The 21,260-nt window shown below is 41.1% G+C and overlaps 3 protein-coding genes across 3 annotated transcripts; 2 read left to right on the top strand and 1 right to left on the bottom strand.

Moving 5' to 3' along the window:
* The first annotated feature begins 2,103 nt into the window (after positions 1-2,103).
* On the top strand, positions 2,104-5,377 carry LOC117271233 (uncharacterized). The gene is made up of 6 exons (XM_078174030.1): positions 2,104-2,226; positions 3,089-3,406; positions 4,239-4,532; positions 4,718-4,819; positions 4,901-4,932; positions 5,041-5,377. Exons 1-6 carry the CDS (start codon positions 2,184-2,186, stop codon positions 5,107-5,109), a joined length of 858 nt encoding a protein of 285 aa, XP_078030156.1. The 5' UTR covers positions 2,104-2,183; the 3' UTR covers positions 5,110-5,377.
* A 1,318-nt stretch (positions 5,378-6,695) lies between these two features.
* On the bottom strand, positions 6,696-9,753 carry LOC144466597 (uncharacterized). Its single transcript, XM_078174146.1, has 6 exons — positions 9,628-9,753; positions 8,459-8,780; positions 7,746-8,092; positions 7,459-7,560; positions 7,346-7,377; positions 6,696-7,237 (listed from the first exon to the last, which is right to left on the bottom strand). The coding sequence occupies exons 1-6, from the start codon at positions 9,665-9,667 to the stop codon at positions 7,169-7,171; spliced, it is 912 nt and encodes a 303-aa protein (XP_078030272.1). The 5' UTR covers positions 9,668-9,753; the 3' UTR covers positions 6,696-7,168.
* A 3,088-nt stretch (positions 9,754-12,841) lies between these two features.
* On the top strand, positions 12,842-20,503 carry LOC117270464 (uncharacterized). The gene is made up of 7 exons (XM_078174029.1): positions 12,842-12,963; positions 13,667-13,984; positions 15,771-16,064; positions 16,266-16,385; positions 17,042-17,067; positions 19,343-19,414; positions 19,715-20,503. The coding sequence occupies exons 1-7, from the start codon at positions 12,921-12,923 to the stop codon at positions 19,754-19,756; spliced, it is 915 nt and encodes a 304-aa protein (XP_078030155.1). The 5' UTR covers positions 12,842-12,920; the 3' UTR covers positions 19,757-20,503.
* The last annotated feature ends 757 nt before the right edge of the window (positions 20,504-21,260 follow it).

The following is a 21,260-nucleotide window of genomic DNA, read 5'->3' as shown; positions in this document are numbered from 1 at the left end:
CAGGTCGGACCAGAGGACTGATTACAATGACCAAATACGTTTTTAGTGTACAGGTGCGCATGTTAGCTTTGTTGTGAGACTTAAAAAAAAAGTCAGCCTGCCTTCAACAATGATTATTCTTACCTCAAAAATAATCTTAAAATGAAATGAAAACTTGACAAAATCTCTGAAAAAAAAAAAAATGTTTTTCACAGCTAGCTATGAGCTGTTCATCCATTTACATTGTGTGTCGCATTACACACATCTGTCAACACCTCCTTCAAAACTTGTGCAATACACTGTACTTCATCATGTCATTTTCTTCCAGTGTGAATACTCTACAAACCCAAAATATGATTAAGTTTAATATGACACAATGAATGGCTCACAGAGTCAGCATGATGACATCAGCAGAACAGTCAGTTGCACAGTCATGGCAAGTCACTGAGGGTAAACTAAACTGTAGACACGTAAATCATAAACCATTCAGTCCCAGGTACTCAAAGGTAGATCCAGTGTTGATAATTATATCTATAGTAAAGTTTAAAGATGTAAAAAATAGGAAACCTTAAAGAGTATATGTCAATCAGGCCTTGTCAGGAAACACAAACTGGTGACATGATGATCTTCTTTAGAGCAGTGCTGGCAGTGTAGCTCTGGGGATCACAATGTCTGTCTGTCTGTCGGTCAGTCGGTCAGTCGGTCTGTCTCTCAAATAACTGCTTTGGTCCTGACTGAAATATATCAGCAATTACTTGACTGACTGAGATTAAATTTTGTACAGACATGTATGTTCCCCAGAGAATAAATCCTAATGATGCTGGCAATACTTTTTGACTGACTTTTTCTCTAACCATCCATCCATCCATCCATCCAGCAGCCAGCAGGCTGAGCAAAATATTCCAGACATCCGTCTCCCTTGCGATGCTTACTAGCTCTTTCTGGGGGACCCCGAGGTGTTCCCAGGCCAGATGAGATACATAATCCCTCCAGGGCATTCTGGGTTTGGCCCAGGGCTTCCTACCAGTGGGACATACCTCTTACAGGAGGCATCCAGGAGACATCAGGATCAGATGCCCGAACCACCTCAACTGGCACCATTCGATGCACAGGGGCAGTACCTCTACTCCGAGTTCCCTGTAGATCTCTGAGCTCCTCACTCTATCTCTATGGCTGAGCCCAGCCACGCCACGGAGGATACTCAGCTGTTTGTATCAGTGACTTTTTCTCTCGTGCTACAAATATGTTGACACTTTTGATTTTCACTGAAAAATACCTCAACAACTGTTTGATGGATTATTGTGACATGTGGTACAGACATTCATGGTTCCCAGGGGATGGACCCTCGTGACTTTGGTGATCCTCTGACTTTTTGTCTAGTACCACAAGCAGTTTGATAAAGTTGGCTTTTTAAAGTTTAACAAGTGTTAAATTGAATATTATGACATTTGGTGCAGATATTCATGGTGCCTAGAGGATGAATCCATCTGACTTTGATGCTCCTCTCACTTGTCCACTAGCACCACCCTGAGGTTTACAAGTGTAGTTTTGACTGACACGTCTCACCTGTTGAACAGATTGTCATGAACTGTGTCTTGTTACTGTGTATTTGGTTTCTTGCCAAATATGCCACTTCCTCTTTTGATGACACCACTGAAATGACAGAATTGAAATGAGGGTGGGTGTTATTTGATGTTATTTTGGGGTCCCTGTCAGCAAATAATGTAATCAGTAATATCAATATCAGTTCCCAGCATCTTTACATTTGGGGATAAAAGGTTTTCACCTGAGCACATGTACAACCTGTGTGACACAAACATTTTAATAGAAACTGCTACATGTGTATTTTGAGGAAACCTCTGTTTAGTCAAGTCACTTCAAATGCACCTTCTGCTTAAGATGAATCAAAGCAAGTAAGTCGAATGCTCTTTAAATTGCATTTATTTGTAATCTTTAATCTGAAACAGCTGCAGTTTGTGAAACAGATGTTTCTAATAATTGATACTTTTGTGTGCAGTCTGTTAAGAGGGCACGCAGAAATGATGTAACTAACTGTTTGGAAGTAACGACAGGCTGGGTGGTGGGTGATGCTGTTTCTCAATCATTTTTGTCTCAGTAAGGCAACCACAAAGAGGAAACAGCACCATCTTATACAGTCTGAAATGTGTGAAATGTCTCACACGGCGTCCGTCTGCTGAGAGAGAATGGACACAAAGTTAATCCTCATTTTTGTGCTTCAGTTTCAAGGTAAACCTCTGATTTTTAAACAAATTTTAATTACAATTTTAAAATAAATGTTAAGTTTTTATAAGTGGTTGATGAAGGTTAGTGTGAGAATTGCTACCAGGAACAAGACTCTATTTTCCTGCTTTAGAGGTCACTCTGATGAGCTTTGACTTTTCTGGCCTGTGAAAATAAAAGCCAATGATTGTGTGAGCCAAGAACAAGACAGAAATGATGAGTTAGTTACTTTTAGGAAGATTCTTAAATGTATATTGACTGTAGTAAATGTCACGGAGAGAGAAGTTAACAAAAGTAATGATCTAATAGTCTGTCTCTGTTCTCACTGTGGTTTCTTTAAACTAGTCTCATATTTACATGGTAAATTGATGACGATCGTACATACAGTGCACAGAGAGAAAAACCATCAGAGCTCAACAGTGTGTATTTCCCAAAGTGCCCATGATTCACTGATTACAGTAAAACTTCTGTATTTGTCACCCTGGACTCTATCTCCTGATGTTTGTGTCTAAGTGACTAACGGAAGAACAAGTTGTGAAATTGGTCCGGTATTAAACGAGAGCGCTGCATCTTCAAGAAATAGCACACAGCCAATGTGCGTCCACTAAAAGTGCTTGTTTTTGTTTTTGCAGCTGACAGGCTCAGATTGTTATTAGAAGTGTCTGACAGCATTATGGAAATGATCCCTACAGAGAAATACAGCGTTTAGTCTTGACCTTTGGCTTGATCCCGTCTGTGTGTTATTGTGTCTGAGTCTCGCTCAAGGAGAAGTCTCGTTCTGAGATCTCATGAGTTGAGTTGTTGCAGGCAGGATGATTTTATGTGTAATGTGTCATTTCTCACAGAGCACTTGTTCTTTTCTTTACAGCAGGCATCAGTGGAACAGCCACCTATCTCTACTACAGAGCTGGAGATGATGCCACTCTGCCCTGTGCCACTGCATCACCCTCTGACACAACATGCTCCACCTTTATATGGCTTAACATCAGAAATCACTTTCCGTTATCTGCTGAGGTCTTGAATGGAAATGTTGTGAAGAGCTCAGCCCGAGCTGCCAGGCTGAGTGTGGACACTGGCTGCTCTTTGGTCATTAACAACGTCACTGCTGAGGATGTTGGTCACTACACCTGTCGGCAGGGGAGGAGCATTGATCATGATGCATTTGTGTATTTAAATGTTCTGACAAGTGAGTCTCATTTTAATGAAAAACCACTGACATTATCAAAAGGGAGTTCTTATTTTGGCATGTTATTTGGGGGCAAATGTTGCAATATACCAGGCTCAGCCTCAGTTCAGCTATACACCATGTTTTTGTCAAATACTCCTCTACCTGTAAATCCCAGCAAGGTATCTGTCAGTTTCCTGATTAAGGTGGACAATGATGAGTTTACACATTTATTTATATCTGTGTTCTTATTAAGAGAGGGTGATTAATAATGTGGTCCTTTCCCAAACTGATCCCTCCCTCAAGCCCTCAGCAGTCAAAGACACTCCACATTAAGGGTTAACAACAGCCGTCAGTCATCCAGGCAGTTTGGGGACAACCCTTTGATTTAGGAAAGATGTTAACAGCCATCAAGACGATGTCCCTAAGCTCACTTTTCACATGTCACTGAATGCCTCACTGGTTTGGGACGACCATTAACATGAGGGACCCTGTCAGTGAGCACACATAGGTGGAGTGGTTGGGGCTCAAGAAAAGAGAGGAGCCATTCAGACTGGCTACTGATTGTTGATTGCAGTGATTCATGGACAAAGTAATCTTCCCCCAGTTAACACTGATTGACATATTTGCTGATGAATATTCTTCACAAGTTTCCTTTCTTCATTTTGTTTACTCATTTGTTGAAACATTAATGAAAGGCTGTGACTCCACCTTCATATTTTAACTCAGTGAAGCAATGATGACAATAATGGAAAGAAATGTGTCAGGGTCTGGTAGTAAAGTTGTTCACTTTGTGGAAGATGTCAAACTTTTTTTTATGCTGAGTTAACAGTTTACACTTGTTCTCTCTCAGTCTCTCCATCTCCACCAGACGCTGATCCAAAGAGGGACGGTGAAGTCACATTACAGTGCTCTCTGTCGAGATACAGAAGCCTCGGTCCTTGTCCACAGAACAGCGTCCGCTGGTTGGATGAAACAGGAGCTGTGCTGAGTGGTGAAGGTGTCGGGTACAAGTTCCTCAGACAGACAGAATGTGTCTCTGCTCTGACTGTGAAGCGTCAGAGTGGCAACAACAGGAAATACACCTGCCAGTTTGTTGATAACAACAAAGTCGAGATAGAGGCTGACTACACACCTGACTTCACAGGTGGGTCAACAGATAGTCAGACACAAACATCTAATGAGGGTGAGATAACCTGCAGCTCACTGGGCACAAAGCTTTGCAGATAAAATATCACAAAAGGAAAATGAGTATGGTTATTTGGTTCTGCAGGAAATTAAATATTGCATGTATTTACTAACCTGTTTGTTTTTCTAACCCATGTTCAACAGAATCCACAGGCTGGTCTCCTCTGAGCTACGTCATGTTGTCTCTGCGTATTGCAGGACTGATCCTGATGATCGTAATCACCATTCATGTCATCAGAATCAAATGTGAGGAAATTCAGGTTATCATTTGCTGGAATTAGTTAAAATTAATCTCATTTTAATGCTACTTTTTATTTTGTCCTCCAGGGAACACAAAACCACTTGATGATGACGACAGTGTGAGTTGAAATAAATGTTCCTTCTGTGACCACAGAGGCTGCAGTCTCTCTGCTTCGTTCTCTTGAAACAGTTTTTCACAATCTCCTGTGTTGTGTTGTATTTCACAGGAAAACAATGATGGCGACGTCCAGTATGAAAATGATGGAGCACGTCCTGCTGCTGCTAGACTGCACTGATCCACAACTTCCACACCAACTTCAGATCATCACAAAGTCACATAGCATCAGTCATTTTACACTTGTGATCAAAGCTTTGACTCAAAATGATTGTTCTATATTTAGTGAATCACTGAAGGTTAAAATCATCAGGTGGACTCAACGTCTGCTGGATGTGTGGATACAGATGGAAATATTTTCTTTGCTATATAAGGTGTAAATATGTCAGAGGTGTTTTCTGCTTCAAAGAAGACAAATAAATGGTCAAACTGAGCTTTAAATGATTGTACTGCAGTCGTCCTCCATTTGTTTCCTGTTGAACAGAGCACTTTCTTTTATTATTAGTTACTGTTGATTTTTTTCTCATCCAAGTTTGTTGATAGTCTGATGTCATTCCTATCATCCATCAGTATTTATGTTCAGCCTGAGTGTGTCTGAATATTCTTATCCATTTCACTGACCACAGCAGCTCTGTGTCCCCACTTGCTAGTTACTCCAAAGCACACTGCTACTAAAATGACTGTGTAGCTATCTAGCTAACACATTTTCAAAGTTTGTCACCAATATTCCTTCTATCCAGCAAACACGTTAGCTGTGGTTAATGGTGATGATGAATCTTTTCATACTCTATATCCTGAGGACGTAATTTATTCCCTCATGACAGAAACACACTGTATAAAATTTGATCTGAGATCCCTCAGTGCATTTCATTTCTGTGTAATAAAAGCTGTAGTCAATCTGTAACATCTGATCAAAACCAAATTCACTGCTGGAGAGTTTAACTTGAAGAGGAAAACTTGCTACAGTGTCATGCATATAAAAAACCTGTGTGAAGTGTGCATGTAGAGACAAATTCAACCACAGGGGGCGCACTGCAACAGTGACAGGTGGGACGTCACAAGAGGTGACTGTGTCTTGTTGCTGGTGATCATGACTGAGGTGATAAAATGTCTAAAAACAGAAGATGAAGCTGAAGAAGGTAAATTTGCACCTATAAGGACTAGATCTGAACATATTCTGAATGTAAAGTACTGTAGTTTATTAACTTCAACAAATCTCTTTAACTGTATTGATTTTAATCCTTAGCTCATCCTTAGATTCTAGCAGTGTGTTTTCTATCTATTAATATATCACAATGGCTCTTCAAACATCATTGAGCTCTTCAAATGTGGCTTAAAGGCCTGAAAACCTATTTTCTATCTAGACCTATCTTCTTACTGTGACGGATGGGATCATTCATGAACTCTCTACTTTCTGTTAAAGCTCCAAGAGTTTCAGTTGTTTCACATAAAGGCCCAGACACACCAAAGTGACACCAAAGAAGCAGTGGTGACGACAGCTATCTGTTGCATCACCTCATGTTGCCTTGTCTCAGGCCAAAAAGTTGCACTTGAACACACCACAAATATTAACAGGCACATAATAACGCTAATACAAATAACTCTCCATACCAGCAGATGGCAGCAGTCTGTATTCACCATACAAGAGGGGAAACCAGGAGACAGGATAGATTCAACAAGTTAAATGACTGATTTTACAGCTGAAGTTAAGTAAATGGACAGGTTCACAATTGTTCAAGTGTAATTTAATACAATATTTACATGCCCATATGTACATAGAAACAGGTTTTGGTCATTGTCAACAAAATACTGTCCTTTTCCTGGTAAAATCTACATGATGAAGTTAAACTGACACGAATATGATGCTCTATAGCAGTCTGAGACAAATAAAGTGGGTATCCTTCAAAGTTACAGTGATGTTAGTACAAAGTTACCTCTTTGTGTTTCAGTATTACAGTGTTTAGCTGAGCAATGTGTGTTTAAACTGTAATAAAAGGTGACATACAGCTGTCAATATGAGTGACTTTTTTACAGTACAATCTGAAGATACAACATCTGCTTGTTGTTGGCACAGAAAACAGTTTGACAGATATTCCTTACATCACTTAAGGTGTAAAAAGAGCGAGCAATTTATCCTAAATATAGAACATTCATTTTAAGTCAAAGCTTTGATCACAAGTGTAAAATGACTGATGCTATGTGACTTTGTGATGATCTGAAGTTGGTGTGGAAGTTGCTGATCAGTGCAGTCTAGCAGCAGCAGGACATGCTCCATCATTTTCATACTGGACGTCGCCATCATTGTTTTCCTGTGAAATACAACACAACACAGGAGACTGTGAAAAACTGTTTCAAGAGAACGAAGCAGAGAGACTGCAGCCTCTGTGGTCACAGAAGGAACATTTATTTCAACTCACACTGTCGTCGTCATCAAGTGGTTTTTTGTTCCCTGGAGGACACAATAAAAAGTAGCATTAAAATGAGATTAATTTTAACTAATTCCAGCAAATGACAACCTGAATTTCCTCACATTTGATTCTGATGACATGAATGGTGATTACGATCATCAGGATCAGTCCTGCAATACGCAGAGACAACATGACGTAGCTCAGAGGAGACCAGCCTGTGGATTCTGTTGAACATGGGTTAGAAAAACAACCACATTAGTAAATACATGCAATATTTAACTTTGTGCAGAACTAAATAACCATACTCATTTTCCTGTCATGATATTTTATCTGCAAAGCTTTGTACCCAGTGAGCTGCAGGTTATCTCACCCTCATGAGATGTTTGTGTCTGACTATCTGTTGACCCACCTGTGAAGTCAGGTGTGTAGTCAGCCTCTATCTCTACTTTGTTGTTATCAACAAACTGGCAGGTGTATTTCCTGTTGTTGCCACTCTGACGCTTCACAGTCAGAGCAGAGACACATTCTGTCTGTCTGAGGAACTTGTACCCAACACCTTCACCACTCAGCACAGCTCCTGTCTCATTCACCCAGCGGACGCTGTTCTGTCGACAAGGACCGAGGCTTCTGTATCTCGACAGAGAGCACTCTAATGTGACTTCACCGTCCCTCTTTGGATCAGCGTCTGGTGGAGATGGAGAGACTGAGAGAAAACAAGTGTAAACTGTTAACTCAGCGTAAAAAAATATTTGACATCTTGGAGAAAGTCAACAACTTTACTACCAGACCCTGACAAGTTTCTATCCATTTTGTGTCATCATTGCTTCACTGAGTTAAAATATGAAGGTGGAGTCACAACCTTTCATTGATGTTTCAACAAATGAGTAAATAAAATGAAGAAAGGAAACTTGTGAAGAATATTCATCAGCAAATCCATATGTCAATCGATGTTAAGTGGGGGAAGATTCCTTTGTCCATGAATCACTGTGAGTACTGGACAAATATATAGTAAAGCTGGAACTGAGGCTGAGCTTGGAGTATTGCAACATTTGCCCCATAAAAACATGCCAAAATAAGAACTACTTCCTGATAACATCAGTGTTTTTTTAATTAAAATGAGACTCACTTGTCAGAACATTTAAATACACGTTTGCATCATGATCAATGCTCCTCCCCTGCCGACAGGTGTAGTGACCAACATCCTCAGCAGTGACGTTGTTAATGACCAAAGAGCAGCCAGTGTCCACACCCAGCCTGGCAGCTCGAGCTGAGCTCTTCACAACATTTCCATTCTGAACCTCAGTGAAAGTCTGATATTGATTGCAGTTGTAAACCCATATAAAGGTGGAGCATGTTGTGTCAGAGGGTGATGCAGTGGCACAGGGCAGAGTGGCATCATCTCCAGCTCTGTAGTAGAGATAGGTGGTTGTTCCACTGATGCCTGCTGTAAAGAAAAGAACAAGTGCTCTGTGAGAAATGACACATTACACATAAAATCATCCTGCCTGCAACAACTCAACTCATGAGAGCTCAGAACGAGACTTCTCCTTGAGCGAGACTCAGACGCAATAACACACAGACGGGATCAAGCCAAAGGTCAAGACTAAACGCTGTATTTCTCTATAGGGATCATTTCCATAATGCTGTCAGACACTTCTAATAACAATCTGAGCCTGTCAGCTGCAAAAACAAAAACAAGCACTTTTAGTGGACGCACATTGGCTGTGTGCTATTTCTTGAAGATGCAGCGCTCTCGTTTAATACCGGACCGATTTCACAACTTGTTCTTCAATTAGTCACTTAGACACAAACATCAGGAGATAGAGTCCAGGGTGACAAATACAGAAGTTTTACTGTAATCGGTGAATCATGGGCACTTTGGGAAATACACACTGTTGAGCTCTGATGGTTTTTCTCTCTGTGCACTGTATGTATGAACATCATCAACTTACTATGTAAATATGTGACTAGTTTAAAGAAACCACAGAGAGAACAGAGACAGACTATTAGGTCATTACTTTTGTTAACTTCTCTCTCTGTGACATTTACTACAGTCGATATACATTTAAGAATCTTCCTAAAAGTAACTAACTCATCATTTCTGTCTTGTTCTTGGCTCACACAACCGTTGGCTTTTATTTTCACAGGCCAGAAAAGTCAAAGCTCATCAGAGTGGCCTCGAAAGCAGGAAAATAGAGTCTTGTTCCTGGTAGCAATTCTCACACTAACCTTCATCAACCACTTATAAAAATGTAATTGATTAACATTTAAATAAAACAACAGAGGTTTACCTTGAAACTGAAGCACAAAAATGAGGATTAATCTGTCCATTCTCTCTCAGCAGATGGATGCTGTGTGAGACGTTTCCTCTGCTACAGATGTGTATATGATGGTGATGTTTCCTCTTTGTGGTTGCCTTAATAAGGAAAAATTGCTTAAGAAACAGTATTACCCACCACCCAGCCTGTCGTTACTTACAACCAGTTAGTTACATCATTACTATGTGCCTTCTTATTGGACGGCACATGACAGCTTTAATTAATAGAAACTTGTGTCAGTTACTTGACGAAACAGAGGTTTCCTCAAAATACACATATAGCAGTTTCTATTAAGATGTTTGTGTCACACAGTTTGTACATGTGCTCAGGTGAAAACCTTTCATCCCCAAATGTTAAGATGCTGGAAACTGATATTAATATTACTGATTACATTATTCACACAAACAAAGCTTATCCATCAAACAATTGTTGAGGTATTTTTCACTGAAAATGTCGACATATTTGTGGCAATAGAGAAAAAGTCATGGATACAAGCGGCAGAGTTTTCTCCGAGGGGTGGCTGGGCTCATCCTTAGAGGTAGGGTGAGGAGCTCAGAGATCTACAGGGAGCTCGGAGTAGAGGTGCTGCCCCTGTGCAATGAATGGTGCCAGTTGAGGTGGTTCGGGCATCTGATCCTGATGTCTCCTGGACGCCTCCCGTTAGAGGTGATCCGGGTAAGTCCAATTGGTAGGAGACCCTGGGGTAGACCTAGAATATGCTGGAGGACTTATATATCTCATCTGGCCTGGGAATGCCTTGGGGTCGCTGGTTGGTGTTGCTGGGGAATACTTTTTGTCCAACCTGCTGCTCCTGTGACCCAGTCCCAGATAAGCAGATGAAAACAGATGGATGGATGGATGGATGGATGGTAAGAGCAAAAGTCAGAGTATTGCCAGCATCATTAGGATTTATCGTCTGGGGAACATGGATGTCTGTACAAAATTTAATCTCAGTCAGTCAAGTAATTGTTGATATATTTCAGTCAGGACCAAAGCAGTTATTTGACAGACAGACGGACAGACCGACAGACAGACAGACAGACATTGTGATCCCCAGAGCTACACTGCCAGCACTGCTCTAAAGAAGATCATCATGTCACCAGTTTGTGTTTCCTGACAAGGCCTGATTGACATATATTCTTTAAGGTCTCTTTTTATTTTACATCTTTTAACTTTAGTATAGATGTAATTATCAACACTGGATCTACTTTTGAGTACCTGGGATTGAATGGTTTATGATTTACGTGTCTACAGTGTAGTTTACCCTCAGTGACTTGCCATGACTGTGCAACTGACTGTTCTGCTGATGTCATCATGCTGACTCTGTGAGCCATTGTTTGCGTGACACTAAACTTAATCATATTTTGGGTTTGCAGAGCATTCACACTTCCAGACTTCCCTCTTCCCAGTGACACTTACCAGCTCCTCCTGTAGGACCCCGAGGTGTTCCCAGGCTTGATGAGACAATCCCTCCAGGGTATTCTGGGTCTGCCCCAGGGCTTCCTACCAATGAGACTTACCTCTAACGGGAGGCATCCAGGAGGCATCCTGGTCAGGTGCCCGAACCACCTCAACTGGCACCATTCGATGCACAGGTGCAGCACCTCTACTCTGAGCTCCCTGTAGATCTCTGAGCACCAAGTCTCGCTCACCAGACCTTTCTCAAGAAAAGAAAGGTCTGGCTGGGCCGACTCTCACTTTAAGATTGGAGAAAAAAACGCCCTGGCTGCTTGTATTTCTTTCAACCAATCACAATCGTTCTGGGCGGTGCCGCAGCAACGGTGTGCTTGCAAAAATATTGCCGGGGGAAACAGGTTTTGGTGTAACACACCCACAAAAATATCGCCTACAGGCTGCAAACCATGGCAGAAAAATGGCTACATCCCCGCAAGATCAAACACCGCAAAAGTTAGTAAAGGACACGTTGAAAACAGTTGAAAACTGCTACACAACTGGAGGTGGTAGGGCGGGACTTCAGCGGGTGGCTCCTTCCGCCCAATAAGAGGCTGATCTATGCAGCGAACTTCCGCCCACTCAGACTACTGAGCGCCTCACCCTGTCTCTAAGGCTGAGTCCAGCCACGCCATGGAGGATACTCAGCTGTTACATATGTCGGCACTTTTGATTTTCTGAAAAATATCGCGCAATTTATTTGATGGATTATTATGACATTTGGCACAGACATTCATGGTTCCCAGGGGATGGACCCTCGTGAGTTTGGTGATCCTCTGACTTTTTGTCTAGTACCACAAGCAGGTTGATAAGGTTGGCTTTATAAAGTTTGACAAGTGTTAAATTTAATATTATGACATTTGGTGCAGATATTCATGGTTCCCAGAGGATGAATCCATCTGACTTTGATGCTCCTCTCACTTGTCCACTAGCACCACCCTGAGGTTTACAAGTGTAGTTCTGACTGACATGTCTCACCTGTTGAACAGATTGTTATGAACTGTGTTACACACATTCATGTTCCTCTGAGGATAGATTGTTGATGATTTCAAACTAATGACATTCCCATCAACCTCAGCTGTAGATACATGTTTCCCACTGAGCATAAGATGACATGCTAACATGCTAAACTAAGATGTGTTAGCCTTTAGCTCAAAGCACTACTTTCTCACAGAGCTGCCAGCATGACTTCACACTGTCAGTCTTGTTACTGTGTATTTGGTTTCTTGCCAAATATGCCACTTCCTCTTTTGATGACACCACTGAAATGACAGAATGGAAATGAGGGCGGGTGTTATTTGATGTTATTTTGGGGTCCCTGTCAGCAAATAATGTAATCAGTAATATCAATATCAGTTCCCAGCATCTTTATATTTGGGGATTAAAGGTTTTCACCTGAGCACATGTACAACCTGTGTGACACAAACATATTAATAGAAACTGCTATATGTGTATTTTGAGGAAACCTCTGTTTAGTCAAGTCACTTCAAATGCACCTTCTGCTTAAGATGAATCAAAGCAAGGAAGTCGAATGCTCTTTAAATGGAATTTATTTGTAATCTTTAATCTGAAACAGCTGCAGTTTGTGAAACAGATGTTTCTAATAATTGATACTTTTGTGTGCAGTCTGTTAAGAGGGCACGTAGAAATGATGTAACTAACTGTTTGGAACTAACAACAGGCTGGGTGGTGGGTGATGCTGTTTCTCAATCACTTTTTTTCTCAGTAAGGCAACCACAAAGAGGAAACAGCACCATCTTATACAGTCTGAAATGTGTGAAACGTCTCACACAGCGTCCGTCTGCTGAGAGAGAATGGACACGAAATTAATCCTCATTTTTGTGCTTCAGTTTCAAGGTAAACCTCTGCTTTTTTTTTCATTCAAACTTTAATAACAATTTTAAAATAAATGTTAAGTTTTTATAACTGGTTGATAAAGGTTAGTGTGAGAACTGCTACCAGGAACAAGACTCTGTTTTCCTGCTTTAGAGGCCACTCTGATGAGCTTTGACTTTTCTGGCCTGTAAAAATAAAAGCCAACGGTTGTGTGAGCCAAGAACAAGACAGAAATGGTGCTTTTCTTGTTATACATGTAACAGTAGAGCTCAACAGTGTGTATTTCCCAAAGTGCCCATGATTCACTGATTACAGTAAAACTTCTGTATTTGTCACCCTGGACTCTATCTCCTGATGTTTGTGTCTAAGTGACTAATGGAAGAACAAGTTTTGAAATTGGTCCGGTATTAAACGAGAGCGCTGCATCTTCAAGAAATAGCACACAGCCAATGTGCGTCCACTAAAAGTGCTTGTTTTTGTTTTTGCAGCTGACAGGCTCAGATTGTTATTAGATGTGTCTGACAGCATTATGGAAATGATCCCTACAGAGAAATACAGCGTTTAGTCTTGACCTTTGGCTTGATCCCGTCTGTGTGTTATTGCGTCTGAGTCTCGCTCAAGGAGAAGTCTCGTTCTGAGCTCTCATGAGTTGAGTTGTTGCAGGCAGGATGATTTTATGTGTAATGTGTCATTTCTCACAGAGCACTTGTTCTTTTCTTTACAGCAGGCATCAGTGGAACAACCACCGATCTCTACTACAGAGCTGGAGATGATGCCACTCTGCCCTGTGCCATTGCATCACCCTCTGACACAACATGCTCCACCTTTACATGGCTTAACATCAGAAATCAATTTCCGTTATCTGCTGAGGTTGAGAATGGAAAAGTTGTGAAGAGCTCAGCCCGAGCTGCCAGGCTGAGTGTGGACACTGACTGCTCTTTGGTCATTAACAACGTCACTGCTGAGGATGTTGGTTTCTACACCTGTCGGTACCTGAAGACCAATGAACACGATGTATCTGTATTTTTAAATGTTCTGACAAGTGAGTCTCATTTTAGTGAAAAGCTACTGATCTTATCAAAAGGAAGTTCTTATTTTGGCACATTTTTAGGGCCAAAATGTTGCATTGTACCAGATTAGCCTTGAATGGACAGCCATGAATTATGTGTGCAACTTCTGGCGTTTAACCGAAACCGGTGATTTCCAATAGGAACACTTTGTTTCCAGTACTCTACTCTTCTTTTCGAGAGCAATTGGGAAATAAAACGTGGAACACACCACCTGTTACAGCTCAAACGGGATTATGTGACCATACCTCTGCCATCTCAAAGCATTGTTTTTTGTTTTCCTTTTATTTTCTAATGTAGGTTGAGAATGAAGTCAGACAGGTAAAGACAGGGATATCACGTACTGATGTTGAGTGATGGACCTGTCAGTCTAGGTGTTATTCTCCTCTGCAAATTTTGATTTAATACTTTTTCACTATGTCTCGTGAAACCGTTGTGGTTTCATTTCTCATATCAATGGTAGGCTACCTCTGGCAACAGGGACAATCCCTTTGTGCTCTGGTTAAATGTTCAACACACAATTGCTGAAGACATGTTAACATTAGTTAGATATTTGTTAAAAAATAAAGCAGTATTTGCTAAACTGAAGGCAAATTACTTTCAAAAAGAACCATTGTGGCAGTTAGCCATCAAGAGTAGCCACTGGTGCCAACCACAGACAGTCTAACTAGCTTACTGCTACTTCCGCTATCTCACTGGAAGTTGCGCCCATAATCATTTCTACAGTAGTGCCCTCAGGAATAAGGTAGATAACCGAGAACTGTCACCTTATCGTGGTGGAGGAGTTTGAGTGCCCTAATGACCCTAGGAGCTGTGCTGTCGGGGGCATTTCGCCCCTGGTAGGGTTTCCCATGGCAGATTGGTTTTGGGCGAAGGGTCAGACGAAGAACGGTTCAGAAGACCCTTCATGATGGAATATAACAAAAGTTGGTGTACCCGGCCCGGAGGGTTACCGGGGCCCCGCCCTGGAGCCAGGCCTGGGGCTGGGGCCCGTGGGCGAGCGCCTGGTGCCCGGGCTGCTGCCCCTGCGACCCGGACCTGGATAAGCGGAGGACGACGAGACGAGACGAGACGAGACGAGACGAGACGAGACGAGACACCATGTTTTTGTCCAGTACTCCTCTACCTGTAAATCCCAGCAAGGTGTCTGTCAGTGGGATGTGTCAGTTTCCTGATTAAGGTGGACAGTGATGAGTTTACACGTTTATTTATATCTGTAAGGGAGGGTGATTAACAATGTGGCCCTTTCCCAAACTGATCCCTCTCTCAAACCCTCAGCAGTCAAAGACACTCCACATTAAGGGTTAACAACAGCCGTCACTCATCCAGGCAGTTTGGGGACAACCCTTTGATTTAGGAAAGATGTTAACGAGTGAACAACAGCCATCAAGACGATGTCCCTAAGCTCACTTTTCACATGTCACTGAATGCCTCACTGGTTTGGGACGACCATTAACATTAGGGACCCTGTCAGTGAGCACACATAGGTGGAGTGGTTGGGGCTCAAGAAAAGAGAGGAGCCATTCAGACTGATGAATATTCTTTACAAGTTTCCTTTCTTCATTTTATTTACTCATTTGTTGAAACATTAATGAAAGGCTGTGACTCCACCTTCATATTTTAACTGAAGCAATGATGACAATAATGGAAAGAAATGTGTCAGGGTCTGGTAGTAAAGTTGTTCACTTTGTGGAAGATAACGAACTTTTTTTTTCTTTTTTTTTTATGCTGAGTTAACAGTTTACACTTGTTCTCTCTCAGTCTCTCCATCTCCACCAGACGCTGATCCAAAGAGGGACGGTGAAGTCACATTACAGTGCTCTCTGTCGAGATACAGCGACCACGATCCTTGTCCACAGAACAGCGTCCGCTGGGTGAATGAGACAGGAGCTGTGCTGCTTGGTGAAGGTGTTGGGTACAAGTTCCTCAGACAGACAGAATGTGTCTCTGCTCTGACTGTGAAGCGTCAGAGTGGCAACAACAGGAAATACACCTGCCAGTTTGTTGATAACAACAAAGTAGAGATAGAGGTTGACTACACACCTGACTTCACAGGTAGGATAACAAAAAATCAGATAGAAAACTGACTACGAACTTAACCTGGTTATTTACAGTTAAACCCTGTTAATCACTTGTAACCAAGTAATGATCCTTTAGATGCTATGTTTTAAGAGGGTCGCATATTTTCAAACAAGTGAATTAAATATTTTGTCCCAGATGTAATTTCTTTGTCTAATGGATATTCTCTAACCACAGATCCCACTTCTTTTAATCAGACCTACATCATCATCGGTGCAGTGGTCGGGACGGTGGTAGTGCTGGTCGTCATCGCTGCTGCTCTCATCAAATACAAGAGGAGAGCTAAAGTGACAGAGGGTCAGTAAAACAGAGCAAGCACAGTACAACAGTTACAATTTAATATTTTACATGATACCTGATATGATATATGAGCAACTATGCACCCTGGTTGGACCTTGTGATCGAAGAATTATAATACGGTGTTATACTGAGCCCAGTAACAAAAAAAATGTTTTAAATAACAGTACATTGTATTTCTTCTCTGGTGTTCTGTCTAAAATATGGGTCGAATAGTTTGTTACATGATACTGATTGTCGTTCCATTTAATTATGTGGGATTCAAATAATGTTTTTATTGAAATAAATAGGTGCATAGTTCAAGTAAACCATTTTTATTTATATCAGGATACTGCAGAGTGCATTATTGTGCTCACACCATGACACTGCTAGCTTTGGAATTATAATGCAGTGCAGTGGGCCCAGTCCAGGCTGTTGTGACACCTTATAGCTTGTAATGTTACAAAGCTCCAACAGTTTAAAATTCACCCATTACAATTATCTCCAAAAAAATGTCCAGTGTTCTGTAAAATTTTATTGTGTGTTTGAAATCTGCCCAGGAAAGGGGAACACATGTCTGCTGGGGGCCCTTGTGTGTTTGTGTTACGGTGTTGGATGTGTTGAATGTAAATAATGATGATACATATTTAAAATCTAATCTTTACCTTTTGTTCCAGATGTTCACAAACCAACCCAACACCCTGTGAGTATACATAGCTTCATATTTGTGTTGTTTTTTTGTTTTGTTTTTAAAAAAAAATAAATGTAGCCTAGTCCAGCAACATTTACTGTACATCCTTACTTGTTTCATGATGCAGGAACACTCATCTATTTAGATATCATCAGTCAGTAAAGCAGACCTATACATTTCATTTGAGTGAAATATTTGCATATTCATATTAGATGGCCATGAGAATGATCAACACAATCTCAGGCCTCATTTACACCACAAGCGATGCATTCACGTAGCGCTCGCGAATGGTCACTGTTTACACGCGTTTTTATTTCGCCGAGCATGTTAACAAGTTAGAGCATTCACACTGCATCCATTTTACACGCTGCTTGAGTTGCGCTGCTTTCACGAGCAAGCTTGAAAATAGAAGAGACGCAGATTTTTTGCGCAAGTCCTGAGCAAATGGTCCCAGTATTCAACAAAAAACCGACATCTACGGTGGCCGAGAGCGGTCAAAACGCACGCAAAGTCATGTTTGCGTGCGTTGTTGTGTTGTTTGCCACAGCAGACAACATTACCTACCCATTTGTAGTGCTAAATATTAATTCTCCAAGTGCTGGAATAATCATTGGCGTGCAAACCTGCCCAACCTGGGCTTTGGGTCCAAACTCATTTCTTCTTCTTTGAGGTTTATTGGAGATTTACAAACAGGGTACGCTACCGCCACCGACTGTTCAGGTGTGGTTTGTATTTTGATGGGACAGCAGTGGCCGCTGCGCAACGCGTCTGTTCGGTTTTGGTGTGAATACAAGTGTGCTGCGCTACGCTTGTGGACCGATTCGCGAACACATCGTTTGCCGTGTAAATGAGGCCTCACTCCCAACTCATCAAATACCAACGTTGGGTCAGTGGCCCTACAAGTCAAAATATGAGATGCTAGGTACCCCTCCTGCGTCAGTTTTGGGCGCCCAGGGACAATGTGTCAATTTATGCTCATTACATGCATTGTATTTTTTCAAAATAAATTTCTGTATTCCCAGGAAATGTACAGTCTCTGCATGTTACATGCATACAGTCTATTTCAAAGTAAACTACAGTGAAGGTAAAAAAAAAAGAAGTGTTTTTTAGGTTTACTTCATTAAGTCTAGACAACAAAACTACATGCTAAGATAGATGATCACACAGAAAGCATTTTAGCAGCTGGAGGCAGCTTTTTGTAAATGTTTTAAATGAGAAGCTTTTTGTTTGCAGTTTTTGTGTTGCGACATAACTCGCACTTCTGCACTCTAGGCGCCTAGCATTTTTGCCAGAGAACTCTGAACTTCTCGAGTTGAAAAAATTTAAACTCAGAGTGGAAAAGTGCCCCACATCATCTTAGCCTTTTTCCCATTGTCCAATGGGATGATTTGAGAGGCAGGCCATCTGTTGGTATCTGTTTACAGTTGGTAAACAATGAAGGAGAAACTGGTGGTAGCGGTTTTTGGATACCCAGAGCTGTATGGCCCAATGATAAACTGCCCCTGTGTCATCTTAAAATATGCCTGAAAACAGCCATCATCAAGGAGAAGCTCCTGGACCAACTGGTGGTACTCCCCATGACATGTCCCTCTATTTTTGGTTCTCATGTACCCACACAGATCTGTTTCCCTGTGCCCAACAAACTACTTCCTGACAGCCTCTCACCCTCAACCAGAGCTACAGCTACAACTAGCGACTAATAATGAAATAAATAAAATGAATAAATCCAATTCAGTAGATTGATTTCACAGAAAGGTTAGGATAAGGAGGTGATGGCGTGGTTGCCTGGCAACAATAAAAAGCCACAGCAAGCTATTTTTTACCAGTAGCATTCAATTACGATAAATAAATAAATAAATAAATAAATAAATAAATAAATAAAAGTACCCTGCAAAACGCTTTCTGTGTTGCCTAAGGCAACAGAAGCAAGTAGTTAGGTTGAGAAAAAAACGTTTGTGCCTATAAAATAACGTAAACTAATACTAACATGCACTGACAAGTTCAGATGAATTCCATTAAACCCAGTTAAGTGTGTGTAAAATTAAAAAATTGCACATTACAATGATGAATATCTGTGCTCACTGCTGCCGCAGGTGGCCACAAGCTGTATTGCAGAATTACCAATCGAAAAGGTCTATTGGTCTAAACTGTAAAAGCAAGATTAGGTTCTACTTATGTGCCTTTCATATAAGGCTGAGAAACACTACCACACATGATAGATATACAGGCAAATAGTGTGTGTACTTTATGTTTGTACCTTATTAACCACTGTGTCGTTCTCACTTAGGGTGAGCCAGAGAGCAGTCTGACATATGTCACTGTTAACCATGCTAACCAACGGGCCTCTCCACACAAAAAGGTGAGTGACTTTATCCCTTTGTGTTTATTCAGCTGTTGTTTTCTACTTCTATAATGACGTAATGTTAAGTTTGCTTTGCGGCACATCTACAAAACGTATTTTGTTGAAGAACTATACCTCCAAAAGTTTGTCCATATACTTTCAGCAGTGAAGGGATCTCTTTATCTCCAAGTTCCTGACAACTTTCTTTTTCATATACTTTCCTGATCAGTGAAAACAAACTAGTTACCAGAAGCTACACAGCTCACCACAAGGCCACTGTAGGTTTTTAATTCTGAACATCTGGTTTGTGTCATGCAGGTCAAAACGGAGGAAGTGATGTATTCTACAGTCAAATACTGAAGACGGAAGCAGAGGATGATTCCAGCAGCCTCTACAGCCATGTCAGCAAACCAAAATACATCAGAGGAAGTGAGACTTCTCATGACGTTGTATAATTAGAACCACACATTGAGTTGTTGTTTTAACTTTGTGCAGGATTTGCTTTGCTTAGCATTAAGCCAGACGTTCTATTAAAATACACACTGTTGGACTTGGTGTTCTATTGACTAGTTTAGGATTTTAAAAGGCAAAACCCATTAACCAGAATCGGCAGCATGGTTGTGCCTTAACACAAGTGTCATTATAAGATCTGATTGCCATAGACTGCATCTTTATAAGCAGGCAAATATGATTTTTTTGGACAAAAGAAGAAGGTGCCGAGCATTACAGTCCATAATGTGTTTCAGTTTTCTCCCAACGTTTCTCTTAAGTTTGGATGTTGGGTTTTGCAACTCAAAATAATGACAAGTGAAAGTGAAAAGTCAAACATGTTCTTGCTGAAATAGAAATGTTATTGCACTGTTTATGTGAATATTTTGTAAATTTAGAATTGTTAAGGAATTTTATTATGTAATAATTTTTGTGTCATATTGCATTAGCACTGCTATGATGTCCAGTAAAAAGATTCAGATGGATATTGTCTGTATTGTGTGTGTTTAGCTTGTCTGCAGTTTCTTCATGTGTCTTCTTTAAAATTTCAAGCCTGGACTCATCACAGTGTTTCAACTTATCTGAATCTTGCTCTCACATTAAAACCTATCAACACTGCATCATTTCAAAGAGTAATACCTGCTCTGTGACATGTTTTGGGTGCAAATCATATTTTCTAGAATATTCACAGGTGTTTAGAGTAATTTACAAGATGGCTACATGGTTTTTAGTCTTCTGTATACAAATCAACTCATCAAGAACTGAACTTTATGGTACTACCATATCCTGCTATTAAATGGAGAAACCTCTGTCCCTCCGTCCGTCTGTCATTATCCGTTTTCCTCCTCACTGCTTTGACCTATTTCTCTGATTTTCTGATTTCTCTGAACTTGCACATAGGCTTTCATCTTGGTGCCGCCAGCCACAATGCCGTTTTTGCATTTTTCCCACATTTCTACTGTTTATATTCGCGTTTTTTTCCACTACCCATTCATACTGTGAGCACCATTAGCAGCGCGAGCTGCGCATGCGCGGAGACCACTTGGAAAACACCTGGGACCACAGTTTATGGCTGGCACATGCAATTTCAAGCACCAACACTTGCTGAAGACTAAGGTAATTATTTTACTGAACGAACACGCGTCTGTGTCTGTGTATGCGAGCCAGCCATTACGTATTTCCACTTTACTGACATTAGCCTACAAACATTACAAACTAAACATTGCACTGTTTCTTTCATTCTTTCTCCGTTTTGCGTGTGTATGTGTGTACCTGTGTGCCCGCGCATGGCCCTGCGCATGTGCGTGCCACCGTGCCGTCAGCCAAAACTATGCTCCATGTATTTTGCCATAAAGCATGTTTCTAAATACAGTGT

The sequence above is a fragment of the Epinephelus lanceolatus genome, chromosome 13 (assembly GCF_041903045.1).
Source record: "Epinephelus lanceolatus isolate andai-2023 chromosome 13, ASM4190304v1, whole genome shotgun sequence".
Lineage (NCBI taxonomy): Eukaryota > Metazoa > Chordata > Actinopteri > Perciformes > Serranidae > Epinephelus > Epinephelus lanceolatus.
The sequence above is the reverse complement of the archived record's forward strand: the minus strand, read 5'-3'. Positions and strand labels throughout refer to the sequence as shown.